Genomic DNA, 13,313 nt, shown 5'->3' on the forward strand with positions numbered 1-13,313 from the left:
TACTTGCAGTTAAATTACCACTAAATATTCAAAGTTTAATACTACAATTTATAAATGTACTTTCACTTATACAGATTTAACTATTTTCATGAGATTCTGCTGGCCAGTTAGGTTTGGGAATTGTTAAAAATACCCATATCCATAGTTAAAATTAGGAGGAAAGCCAGTAGCTCTAGTTTCCTTCCCATATAAAGATTATACTTACCTCCCCACAATAGTTTCAGATAAAATGTAACAAAACACTTCATACTAGAATTATTCTGAATATGGAACTTTCAAGGAATTAACTGCACGGTTAACGTTGATAGTAAAGACCAAAAGCAGGTATAGTTTAATGTATTTTAATAGCAAACTTACAGGAACAGCACAGAAGACAGACAACATTAAAAACATGTACTTGCATGTAGGACAACTCAGTTAGAAAAGTATAGTGAATGGATGGAATCTACTGTATGATAAAAATGCTACAAACACCATTTAGTTGCAGTCAATAAGAAATTTACTTGTTTTAAAAAAATCCAAATGCTGGCATTGTCCAGAAAAATTTAACAGGTTTATTTATAATTGTTATAAAGTTGAACTGCTGAAACTTGTTCACTGAAACATTTTGACTTTCATTAATGCTTTATGTCCCCGCATTTATATTAAAAATTCACACACAAATGAAAATGGAAAAACTGCCAATACCTGATTTCTGTCCCCTATTTTTCCACTTGCAATCATATACTTAGGTACCTTTTGACCCCATGGAAAAAAAATATCTAACGTTCAGAACTACCAATAACAGGAAGAAGAGAATTTTTTTTTTTTTTTTTTTTAAAGAATGAAATGTTTCCCATCATAGTGGATTCTTAAGCACGTTCTCCACGTATGCGGCGTGCTAGCTGGATGTCTTTTGGCATAATTGTTACACGTTTGGCATGGATAGCACACAGGTTGGTGTCTTCAAAAAGGCCAACCAGATAGGCCTCACTTGCCTCCTACAAAAGGAACAGAGAAAAAAAATGCTATTATCAACAGTTAAAGATACATCTATATTAGTTAAAAAGATGTTTTTGAGTCCTGTAAAAACCTACTTCAGAAGATGTTGACCACTTACCAAATGCTTAGTTTAAAATCTGGGATGAGGTTGAAAGGCAGCTTATGAAAGTGAAAAACTCAAGACCGTAAATCTTTATAAAATACAAAAGTCAAATAATTTCACTAACAAATAGTTTACCTTTTCTAATGTTATACGTGATTTTTAAGCAAAATGAAATGTCTTGAGTAAAGCAAAAATCAAACGTCAACTCTAACATTTATTCTTATCCTCACAAAGATAAATGCAATCATGTATATCTATTCCAAATAATACTCTCCCACCTTGGGATATCCTCCTTTTTTCTGAATCTTACTCCCACTTCATCATATCTGTTTGACTACTGGTTTCCATCATATGGGCCTCATCTACCTTTCCTTTAAACACCTCAGAGTTTGACCACCATGTCAGTGTCCTACTTACATACATTGATCTATTTTGCCAACATATGCACCCCACCATGTCCCCTAACTGTACTTTCCTCTATGCACCCCTATCTGTAATGGCATGGTACCCCCTCAGCATTAACACTGATCCCTCTGTTTTTTCCCTTACATCAGAAAGCGTTTGAAGCATCCTCCTATTCCTACTTTCACTCTAAACTGCTAGCTACACAAATCATTCAATACTCACAGAGAAGGAAGAAAAAAGGAGAGCTCCTACTTAAACTCTTAAACTGTTAGTGCATCTTACAGTTGTCTGAAAAGTTGAATTCTTTGGTCTGGGTTAAAATAACTGCTTACTCATTTTGAAATGAACCAGTCAGTCCAACTGTTCTAGTGGATTAGGAACACTAAATGAAAGACATTATTTGGCTTCTCTATAAGCAAGTTATTTCTGCTTAAGACATATTTAGGGGAAAAAAAAAACCCAGATTTTTAGAGTTGCTATTTTTGTCCTAATTAAAAAATTATTTCCATTTTGGAACTCTTTAGGCAATAAAACTAAAAGAGAAATACAAAACATTCTTAAGCAATTCAAGCCCCACAATACTTTGTAACACACAAGATATAGATATGGGAGGGACCAGATTTGCTTTATAATAAACACTAACTTTGAAAAACAAAAACAAAAACAAAAACACTAACTTTGCTAATAACACTTGAAATTCTGCTTTTAAAAGTGCTAACAACTCCTCAAATGGTTTCTACTATTCTGTCTTATGAAACTATTTTTTCTACATTTATACCTTTATTCTTTTTAGCCTCTCCTATAAAAATGTTTCATTCAAATTTTACTACCCTTACATATCTTTCTATAGTATGTTATCAACAGATAAGTCTTATTTGCCTATCCTTTATGGCCTACCTCAAGATTATTCCATGAAGGAGAAAGCAAACACTCCTCTCGCCCCTGCTTCCCAGGTGAAGGTAATTTTGAACTCCTAATTTCCTTGGCATTCCCACGGGCCTTGTACACGAGCCACCTTTTAATACCCTTACTTAAAAAAATACTCATTTTATGCTCACAATGCCTAGCCCTTGAAGGAATAGAAGTTCAAAAATTATTTGCAGGCTTGGTTTTTTATATCTAACCTTAACTGAAACTTCCATCTTTTCTTTTTTCCCCCTTTGGATGCGCCCTGTGGCTTGGGGGACTGTTCTCCAACCAGGAACTGTACTTGGGTCCTTAGCCATGAAAGTGCAGAGTCCTGACTACTGGACTGCCAGGGAATTCCTGAAATTTGCACCTTTTCTACACAAGTAGTTCCCTGTATCTTACCTATTCCAAAGAATATACTAAAAGCAAAAGTCCTTAATATTCAGGGATTCATCTTTGGGATATTCTAGCAATGGTAACAAGTTTAGAAAACATAGCATACTGTAGACCCTACTGAGTTTCACATTAGATACCAGAACTTAAATTCCTCAAGAAAGAAAACAGTTGTTTCTTTTTTTGGTTTCACCCAGCATGTCTCAGGATTATGCAAATCTAGAAGGCTTCTGCAAAATACAGCACTATGAGCTGCTATATGGACAAGCCAACAAGTCCTGAAATTCAAACACCCATTTAAGAGTGGAATGATTCTGGCTCCCCTAGTACTATTCCAATGTGATATGTGGCAGCTGGGGCTCTCACTGCTATCTTAGAACCTACTCTAGATATCACAGGGTTGTGTCTGTCAGCTCTGGGAGAAGAGTCAATACAGGGAATTTGACCATGACCCATGTATTTCTAATTCTATTACCAATGTCCAAAGTTTCCTAAACATTAAGGCTATGATGGGATTTAAAGAGGGACCCAGTGAACAAGATTTTGAGATAATACCAAAAAAAAAATCTTGTAAATGGAAGGAAATGTTAATTCACAACATTTTGAATATATTCAGTATCTGACTGTTCCACCATTTCAAACCACCAATGTCAACTTTTAACATAAGGTGACCTTAATTCAAACTCTCAGTTGTTAGGGGCAAAAGCTAAATTTTAAGTTAGTTAAGTCTTGATAATCTATGGCAAACCAAGTTTAATTTCTCCACCATCCTCCCTAGACTTACCCCCCTCCATCTCTTTTAGTTGTGTTAGAGAAGTTGTAAACAATGTAACTCTAAAGTCAAAAATGGCTTTCTTCTGCCCTATTCGCATTAGCAAATTCTTCATCTCTATACCCTTAAGAGAAATGAAATATTTTCCAATAAAGAGCTACCAATGCCAGAGTACTACAGGCAGCAGAGTTGAACATTTTGCTCAAAACCAATGCAATCACTTACTGACAAGTATAAAACACAAACCTTAATAACAGCAATGAATTTTTAAAAGACAAGTCTTTTAGCCAGACTGTTTAGTAATCAATTTACAAAGCTCTGTCACTGACACTTAGGCTTGACAATGTTGGACTTTCAAGTATAATGCGTAGTTCAAGTAGAGCCCTGCCAACTGTAACTGCAAAACAAAATTAGCATCTTTAGGTCAACATTTGAGACTATTTCTGTATTTAAAATTAGTGCAGAAAACGTGATTAGCATTTGTAATAAATGAAATGGGATCTAGAAATAGTCAAAGATTAAATCAGAAAATAAAGATCTTAAATAACAGCACTGAAAACTTTTAGTAGTTTGAAATTTCAGTAATTTCAACTCACTGAGAATTTAATGGATGCCTAGTCCTGGAATTCACCAATCAAATGAAGTTCAGACTAACCATAGAAACAGCTCAACCAATTACACTTCAGGATAGAATCCACCTATCAAATCTTCCTCACACATAAAGGAAAAGCTTGGCAACAGCAGCCTTGAAAAATCCTCCAATGGAATGTATGTCGATTCTGGACCCTCCCCTAAAAGAGATTCTGATGCAGGTCTGTGGAGGTGCCTAGTAATCTGCATTTTAAATCACCTCTAACCCAATGCTGACAAGAGGTGGTAGTCTTGCCATACTCTGAGTTACAATGATCTAATGAATGCCAAACACACTTAACATTATAGGTTACTTAAGTGACTGATGTTAATTGTACCCACACACCTAATCAAGTATCTTAAGTATGGGCATCTCAAGTTGTTTAATCTGGCACAAACCACCAGTATTTCAAATACACCTGTGTGCTCAGTCACATGTGACTCTGTGACCCTTTGTACCGTAGCCTGCCAGGCTCCTCTGTCCATGGGATTTTTCAGGCCAAAATACTGGAGTGGGTTGCCATTTCCTCCTCCAGGAGATCTTCCCAACCCAGGTATCAAACCGGAGTCTCCTGCATTGCAGGCGTATTCTTTACCTCTGAGCCATTAGGGAATCCCATTTCAAATACATAACCACAGCTAAAACTGTATTTCTCAAAGTTCTGACACACTGGAGCTAAGACTAAACTCACTGTTTTCCATTTAAGTGGAAATCCATATATAATCCCCTTAAACAAACGTGTCTTCAAACTTCTCTCTTTACAAGCCCAGTAACACCTTTTTCTCCCTGTTGTTAATCCAAGCCTAACTACCACTCAAGTTTCTTTTACTTCAATGCACAATTCTTTAATGTTGCCTAGCCCCATCCCAGATACTATGTTCTCTCCACCTGCAACTGCCTCTTCAGGTCCAGGAAGCCATTTACTCTAACTTTCCTTTTCTATCAGTCCCTGTTTGAAACTAATTACCAATACAGACCTTTATCCCCATGACTTCCTAAAGTCAAGCAGCAACTGTAAATCAAACCAGAGGGTTCTTTTTTCCTCTAAACATTCCATGGTTAACATTTTTAAATCGTATCTGTTTGTATAACCTCAAGCAACTTAACCTTTCTGACATCTCAACAGTGAAATATAGATAAAGACCTATCTCAGTGGCTGATGATACACAAGCACATGCAAAGATTTAGAGATGTCCTTGGTACAAAGCAGAAGCAGCCAGCTCCCGGCGCCTCCCCCACCCGTTTTACCTGCAAAGCACCGATAGCTGCGCTCTGGAAGCGCAGGTCTGTTTTGAAGTCCTGAGCAATTTCCCGCACCAGACGCTGGAAGGGAAGTTTGCGGATCAGAAGTTCAGTGGACTTCTGATAACGTCTAATTTCACGGAGTGCCACAGTACCAGGCCTTTAAAACAAAACATTAAACAAATGGTTACCAAATACATAAGAGAACTTAAAAGAGGGGTCATCAGCTTCAGAGAGATGCAGTCACATTTCAAAAAATAAATCACCTAACTATTCTTCAGCTTTTGTATCAAATTTCACTTATCAATTTATGACCTAAATATTCAAATCTGCTGGAAGTAACACAATACTTTTAATACAAAAAAGCATGCTATTAAAACAGATTCCTGGCAGGGAGTTTGATAATCATAGTCCCCTTAATTTTCTTCATCTTTAACATAAACATCACTAACTTGTTATAATTACAACTTGGGAAGGTACTAGGCCACTAAAAGAAGTCAAACTTTTTCAGACTTTCAATTTGACACCATTCTCAATCTTCCCACTGGCACCCCCTTCTTCTGAAAGATCTACCAGCACAACCCAATGAGCTTCACTTTAAAAAAAAACACCCTTACAGTATTTAAGTTCAATTTCCCAGAATACCTTTGACACTGCACATCCCTCATGAATGATTCTAAATTGATGAACACTCTTTTGTGTTGTATCTTTCATATGGAAATTTTTTCCTTTAAGTAATTTTAAGCAAGAAATTTACCTCAATCCTGACTTATTTCTTACACTTTTATTTTAGGCTAATCATTTGCAGAGGGTAAATACAGACAACTTCTGCCCTCTAATGGCAGATGCACTCAACAACACTGCTCAGGGTAGTTCAAAACTATGCCAACAGAAGGAAAAACCAATTCAAGTAAATGAAGGACTTAATGTAAAACACAACGCCCCCCATCTTGATTAAATTATTTTACCAGATGCAAGAGTATCCTCAAAAATGTATTTAAAAGCCAACACTTTTCTATTTAAAACATATATATTACACCTAACAGCTAAGTAAAATGTTAGTCTATCCTATTAACATTATTAGAGATACAACGTCTCCTTTGGGCTATGGGCACGATTACAGCTTCAAAATTACACATATTCCCAATAAAACCTAACACTAAATTATATACACATTTTAAGTACTAAATATTTAACAAGGGGAAAAACATTCTCTAAAGGAGAAAGTATGCTTATTATACATCTTTTTATTAGATTATATAGATACTTCGGGAGATAAGACTTCCATTTTTCCTCTTTTAAAATACCTGTAACGATGAGGTTTCTTCACCCCTCCAGTAGAGGGCGCACTCTTGCGAGCGGCTTTTGTAGCGAGTTGCTTCCTCGGTGCTTTACCACCGGTGGATTTGCGGGCAGTCTGCTTTGTACGAGCCATGGTATAGAGACCTCCTTATTTACCTACCAGCATCGGAAAAACCAAAAATCACCATATGCAACTACCAAACACACAAGTTTTCCTGCCACTACCCACCCCCCCATCTGGAAATTATGATTAGTATTTTAAAAAAAGGTCCATAATGTTATATAATTTGAAAGGGTGCAGATTACGTCTACCACCCAAATATGACTTTTTGAAACAAACTGTAGTACTAGAAAATTGTTAGCCTTAACACCAGTCATCTCTCAAAATGCCCAATCTGAGCGATAAACAGCAAAACAAAAAGACCCAACAGCTCTCGCTTCAATTTTCAAATAAAGTAGAAATTAGAAATGTCTGTAAACATTCCATCCACTAACAAGTCAAAAGAACGAAGCCACAAACCACAGAAAGGTCGAGTCAAATTACAGCAAAAAAGGTTTCAGTCACCCCCCCCCACCGCCGCCCCCCCTTTACGTCTGGCAGTTGATAGATTGCTGTAAATATCTGAAAACATTTCTGGTTTTGCATCTCTACAGTTCTGTTGACAAAAAGGCGTCTCAAAAAACAAGAGGAACAACAGCTACCAACAGCGAGCATTCTACAAAGCACCGTCCTCGAGTCCAGTCCTCAGAGGATTCGCAATGAAATAATAATAATAAAAAAAACCTGCCCCGCACCCAGGCTTTAATTAACGCACAAGACTGGCCGACTGGTCCACCCCAAGCACCACATAAACTTTTGGTTTCGCCTCCTCCGGCCCCTCGGCACAGGGTCCCCCAGCCTGCCCGCCTCGCTCCTAGCGTCTCGCGCAGGCACAAACTCGGCTCCCAGACCAGAACAAAATGGAAACAATCGCAAAACGTATCCGATTCCTTTCCAAAGAGACAAAACACCAAATCGCTCGAAAATACTCCATCCCCTGCCACGTGCCGCCCTCCAAAATGCAAAAGTTTTTTTGCATTTCAAATGCATCAAGTTTCCGCTTCTCTAAAAAGGAGAAAAAAATGTTTCTCTTTAAATTTTTTTCCTCCTTTTTTGAAATGGGGAAGAGAGAAACGGGGGAAAAAATATGGTCGGTGACCAGAGAAGAGAGACAAGATGGTGAAGCTTAGCAACAACTGTGGGGAGGCAGCAAAAAGCGAGTTACCCCAGGGTGGGAAGCACTGGCGATTTCCACCCTTTTCCCGCCCGAAAACTGGGGTCCGGGGTCCGGGGTCGGTAGTTAAGAGGCCCGCGCGGGTCGTGGTGAAGGTCTGGGGTCCCGGGAAGGGGCAGCGGGCGGGATTTCACCGAAGAAAAAGGAGCCAGGGGCGCGGGGAGGGAGAACAGGCTCGGCGACGCGGCGGTTGCTGCTGTTGGGCTGAGGCGACGAGAGACTGGGGAGCCGCCGGAGCCGCCGCTGCCTAAGGGGAGAGGGAAACTCGCTCCTCACCTCCATTTCTGGGCCAAAAAGTTTTGGGGCCAAGCCGGAGGGACCCTGGGTCCCCTCCCGGCACGGCCGGGGCCCGGCCCGGGGCTGACGGCAAGCGGGGCTCGGTTCCGGGGAAGCGGGCAGACGGGGAAACTTACCCCCCTTCTCCTTCGGCTGGAGCTCGGCGAGCTAGAGGCGGCGCTGGCGTTGGAGAGCGACGGCGGCGCGGCGGCGGCTGCGAACACAATTGAAAGATGGCTGACACCGAGGCTATCCCCCAACACAAGCCGCCCCGCCCCCGCGCCGCGCGCCAACCAATCACACACAATGGAGGGAAGGCTCGGCCCCGCCCCCGCCCCTCGCTCGCGCTCCGCCTCCCCCCTCCCCCCGCGCGCCCGTTCGCTGGCGCGCGCTCGCCCCTCCCCCGCGCGCCGCCAGCTCCCTCCTCCCGGCTGCCTCGCGCAGTGTGTGTACAAACACAAAAGACACGCTGAAGGGCCGCCGGCTCCCGCCGAGACGGCCGCCCGCCCGCCCCCGTTTTAACTCCGGCTCCCCGGCCCCGCACTCCCACCCAGCTCCGTGCGCACACGTCATGGAACTCAGGAAGCCCGGGTTTGGGGCGCCGAGGGGGAAGTTGGGGGGAGGGGCTGGCGGGAGGAGGCGCGGCCGGTGAACGCCCGGCCTGCGGGCGTCTCGGGCAGCGGCGGGGAGGGTGAGGGAGGGGGCGCCCCGCTCCGGCGCGCGTCCCCGAGGCGCCCCGGACGGCGTGGGGGCGGGGAGGAGGACACCGCCGGCCCAGTCTCCGCGCCCCAGTTGAAAACACTACCCGACAGGAAGCTTGCAAATAGAAGCCTCGCACCCCGCGCCCACGTTCGGTTGGGGCTGCTCTAGCAGCTGGCAGGGCGGCCGGACGGCTGTTTTCCTGCTCTCGCTACGGGCCAGGTGCGACCGGGCAGCCCGCAAACTTTATTCACTCAAGACACCGGCTCGGGCCGTGGCGGGTCCCGCGGTGCAGGTTGCAGGCTGCAGGCGGTCCGCGAGAACTCTGCCACCTGGGACGGCTGGCTCCGCGCAGGTGGCATCTCCAAGCCGACGGGACGGGGCTCGCCTTCTTCCTGGGTCGGGATGCCTGATGCAAGATGGCTGTGTTTTGTAAGCTTCTAAAACAATGCATGGAATACACAGCTAACTGCACCAGGGCCTGAATACCAGCCTTGGCAGCTGTTCTACCAGCCAGTTCGGCCTTTTAACCATTTCAGTTTTAGGTAGAACTGCCAAATACTGTAGAGTCAAATGTCAGCAGCTTCTGAACAGTTTGGATGCGGCGGTAAACGGCAGAAGTAAGGAAAACGTCGTTGGGGATCATCACATTTATCCATTTTCCAATTCTCAGTAGCATAGGAAACGGATTTCAGGTTCAAGTTATCCACGTTGTCATTTCATTGGCCTTAGAATATATGCACCGTCCCTAGATGGCTTTGACAACACTTGAAACTACGTGCGAAGGTTTTCAATAGAAGTGTCGTGCAGACATCCCATAGGATAGTGAAGGAGATAAATTTTATAGATGGAGAGCATAACTACTATTGATAGTCTGAAGCTCTTATAAGGCATCTTAGTCATAAACATTACCCTGAAATCAGATATGAGAGAGGGAATAGATTTGTCCAAGGTCACTTAAGTGAGGAACAGACCCAGGAGAAACAAACAAACAAAATCCAGTCCTCCTGTTTCATTATTATTTAATGAATGGTAAGTGTCTGTGGTTGCTGTGCAGAACACATGCAATTTGCAAGACTGTCCTAAAAGCACATATGCAAAAACGCTTAGGCTGAGCTGCCAGCGAAGAGTTCCTATAATTTGGGCCAAGAAAAGGGTTTTGTTTTGTTGGTTTTTTTTTTTTTTTTTGCTTGTTTTTTGTTTTGTTTTGAGGAAACCAAAATATTTGTTGGCTTTTTTCCAGGAAGGCTGATTCCACATCAATTAAATTCCTCATCTCTTCAAAAAATATTGAATGACATAGGTAATGTTAGGTAATGTTCTCTTTATCTGCTAGATTTTTCCATAGCGTCCATTTTTTTGGCTTAAAAATATTTCTAAGGGCCGGGAAAACTTTTAGATGACATAATTCTAATCTTGGATTATCTGAACCTACTTAGCTGTCCATCTGTAAAATGGAAGTGATATTTATGTGTGAAGATAGGCCACAAGTTTTTCCTAGTTGTAGGATCAAGTATGTTTAGCATCTGGGTAGGTGGCTGGTTGGACTTCCCAGATGGCTCAGTGATAAAGAATCTGCCTGCTAATGCGGGAGATGCAGGTTCAATCCCTGGGTGGAGGAGATCCCTGGAGAAGAGAATGGCTACTCGCTCCAGTATTCTTGCCTGAAGAATTCTATGGACAGAGGAGCTTGGCAGGCTACAGTCCATGGGATCTCAGAGTAGGACACAACTGAGCAACTAACACTGCTATGTCCATCAAATCTCTTATCATCTATGATTCTCTCTAGTTGCACTTTGTTGAAAAATTTGCCTTGAGGCTTTGGATCCCAGTCCTCTTTCCTTAATTGTCCCTCCTTCAGTTTTGCCCAGTAAATGGCATTATGATTTACTTAACTATTCAAACCAAAAAACTCCGGCATCCTACTTAGCCTCCTTTTTTTTCTTCCACATAGTCCTATTGATCCTACCTCTGAAAAACTTTGCAGAATGACCTGCTCCTCTCCTCCTCTCCTCTTGCCTGTCCCCTGAAGTCACTTTCTATATGACCTTTCTCTTTCCACTCTTGCACCTCTGTGTTCCATTCTCTACATTGCATGCAGAGATTAGATTTATAGAATGTAAATTGGATTAAGTCACACCCTTCCGTAAATCCATTTGGAGGATCCCACTGCTCTTGGTTAAAATGCAGGGCCTGGCATCACCCCTGCCCTCCCTAGTGACATTCTGCTGCAGCCCAGCTACCTTATCTTTCAATGTCTTCGTCTTTGTTCCTGAGGATCATTACAGTGTTTTGCAGGTTAAATGCTCTCCCCAAGGTTTACACAGGAGTCCAGATAGCTCAGTGGTAAAAGAATGCACCTGCAGGAGACACTGGTTCAATCCCTGGGAGGAGGAAATGGCAACCTACTCCACTATTCTTGCCTGGAAAATTCCATGTATAGAGGAGCCAGACAGGGTCGCAAAGAGTCGGACACAGCCAAGTGACTGAGCACTTACGCATAAGCTTTACACAGAGCTGGCTCCCTCATCTTCTAAGGCAACATTTTGCACTTTCCCATATCTCTTACAAAAAGATCCTCTTTGTAAGGTCCACGGAAGAAAACTGAAGCAGATTTGGAGCCATTCATATGGAACTTGATTAAAACTTTCATTATTTATTTTTATATTACATAATCATATAAGAAAATAATTGCGTTTTAAAGAAAATCAATATCAAACTTGTGTAAAACTCTCAAAATGTTTTCAAAGTTTTTACTGAGAAATGTTGAGCTTACATCCAGGAGCATGATTTTTTATATCAGGTTTTAAACTTGAAATGGCCACATACTATTCCTGGTCAAGACTTTAGAATGAAGATCTCTTCAGATTCTTGATGATCTTATCATTGAAAAACTTTAAAATATAATTTTCAGTCATTCAAAAAAGTGTAACAGTTGGAGTTATGTATTTAAAATTCTTTCCTTTCTTTCATTGACAAGTGTAGTCTTGGAATTTCTTGTGAATGGATTTTGAAACCAGCTAAGCTCTTTGAAAATCAAGTATTTTTAAATTATACCTCCAATTTCCAAAATACACACGTGTTACTAAGCAGTCTTCCTGTAGGTACCTTGGTCACCACCAAAAAGTCTAAAATAGCAAGGAATACCTGGTAGGAGGACAGAAATTCAAATCTGCACCAGCAGCTCTGTTCAGCCTCCTTGTCCTCAACTCTAACTGGTTGCATTTTGGGCCACACCAGTACTCCTTGGGCACTTGGCACAGTAGTCCTCAGGTTCCTGGTCCATGATGCTCCCTGCCTTGTGGGACTAAAACTGGGGTCTGGGATCTAGAGCACCTCTTGGACTGTGCTCAACACATCCCATGGAGCAGTGAGTCGTGCTCACTTATGTGCTTATCTGCTCATTTCTGTGCCAACCGAGGGGCACAGGTCTCACCCAGACTGCTCAGGTTGCCCTTCAAGGAGCCTCGGAAGAGGCTGCTCACAGTCAGGAGCTCTGGGGCGTAGGACTGAGAAGACCTATTTCCTGGCACCTGCATATCCCCAAGTGAAGGCCCCTGGATGGCTCTGAGGTCTCAGTTCCAATGTCACCCCTCAGAGAGCCACACTGAGTACCTGTCTTCTTTCCCCTACCCCTCCTATTATACTCGATCATATTTCCATACTTGCTGCCTTCACAGCAATTCTCAAAAGCTGATGTTTTGATTCTTTTGCTGATTAGTGGTCTCAGCTAGACTGTGAACTTAGAGCAGGGGCCTTGATATTTTAAGCACTCTTCTGTCTGCATCAACCTGCATAGTACCCAGCCCACACTAGACACTTAAATATTTGATGGATAAGTAAAAAGTGACCATATTTTTGTGGAGTTTTATATTATAAATGTATTTTGTTTGTAGGATATTCACATCTGAAAACACATATCTCTAAGAGTTAATGAGGGGCTTCTCTGGTGATTCAGTGGTTAAGAATCTGCCTGCCAATGCAGGACATACGTGTTCAATCCCTGACCTGGGAAGATCCCACATGCTGCAGAGCAGCTAAGCCTGTGGGCCACAACTACTGAACCTGTGCTCCAGAGCTTGTGCTCTGCAACAAAAGAAGCCACCGCAGTGAGAAGCCCACACACCACAACACAGAGTAGCCCCTGCTTGTGGCAACTAGAGAAAAGTCCTCGAGGTGCAAAGACCCAGCACAGCCAAAAATAAATAAAATTATTTTTTAAAAGTTTTGCTTTAAAAAAAGAATTAATGGGAGCTATGACATCTTTTTCAGTATTCTCATCAGTTTAAGAAAGATAAATATTTCTCTCATGATGAGGTTATAAGG

The 13,313-nt window shown here is 42.1% G+C and overlaps 1 protein-coding gene across 4 annotated transcripts; it reads right to left on the bottom strand.

Annotated features, from left to right (window-relative positions):
- Positions 1-325: 325 nt before the first annotated feature.
- On the bottom strand, positions 326-9,125 carry LOC122452046 (histone H3.3A). Of its 4 annotated transcripts, none has more exons than XM_043485355.1 (5): positions 9,094-9,125; positions 8,426-8,502; positions 6,744-6,894; positions 5,443-5,596; positions 326-980 (listed from the first exon to the last, which is right to left on the bottom strand). In XM_043485355.1, the coding sequence occupies exons 3-5, from the start codon at positions 6,869-6,871 to the stop codon at positions 852-854; spliced, it is 411 nt and encodes a 136-aa protein (XP_043341290.1). In that variant the 5' UTR covers positions 6,872-6,894; positions 8,426-8,502; positions 9,094-9,125; the 3' UTR covers positions 326-851. The 4 variants fall into 4 exon arrangements, with proteins under 4 accessions (XP_043341290.1, XP_043341288.1, XP_043341292.1 ...); XM_043485353.1 differs by lacking the exon at positions 9,094-9,125 and adding an exon at positions 8,839-8,959; XM_043485357.1 differs by lacking the exon at positions 9,094-9,125 and adding an exon at positions 8,855-8,872.
- Positions 9,126-13,313: the final 4,188 nt, after the last annotated feature.

The sequence above is a fragment of the Cervus canadensis genome, chromosome 13 (assembly GCF_019320065.1).
Source record: "Cervus canadensis isolate Bull #8, Minnesota chromosome 13, ASM1932006v1, whole genome shotgun sequence".
Classification (NCBI taxonomy): domain Eukaryota; kingdom Metazoa; phylum Chordata; class Mammalia; order Artiodactyla; family Cervidae; genus Cervus; species Cervus canadensis.

What these genes read in the sequence shown, in the direction of transcription:
- LOC122452046 (XM_043485355.1), bottom strand. Translation starts at nt 6,871, where the DNA reads ATGGCTCGTACAAAGCAGACTGCCCGCAAATCCACCGGTGGTAAAGCA. An exon ending in AAGAAACCTCATCGTTACAG is followed by an intron (nt 5,597 to 6,743) that starts GTATTTTAAAAG and finishes TTTGTTTTAAAG; the next exon opens with GCCTGGTACTGTGGCACTCC. An exon ending in CAGCTATCGGTGCTTTGCAG is followed by an intron (nt 981 to 5,442) that starts GTAAAACGGGTG and finishes TTCCTTTTGTAG; the next exon opens with GAGGCAAGTGAGGCCTATCT.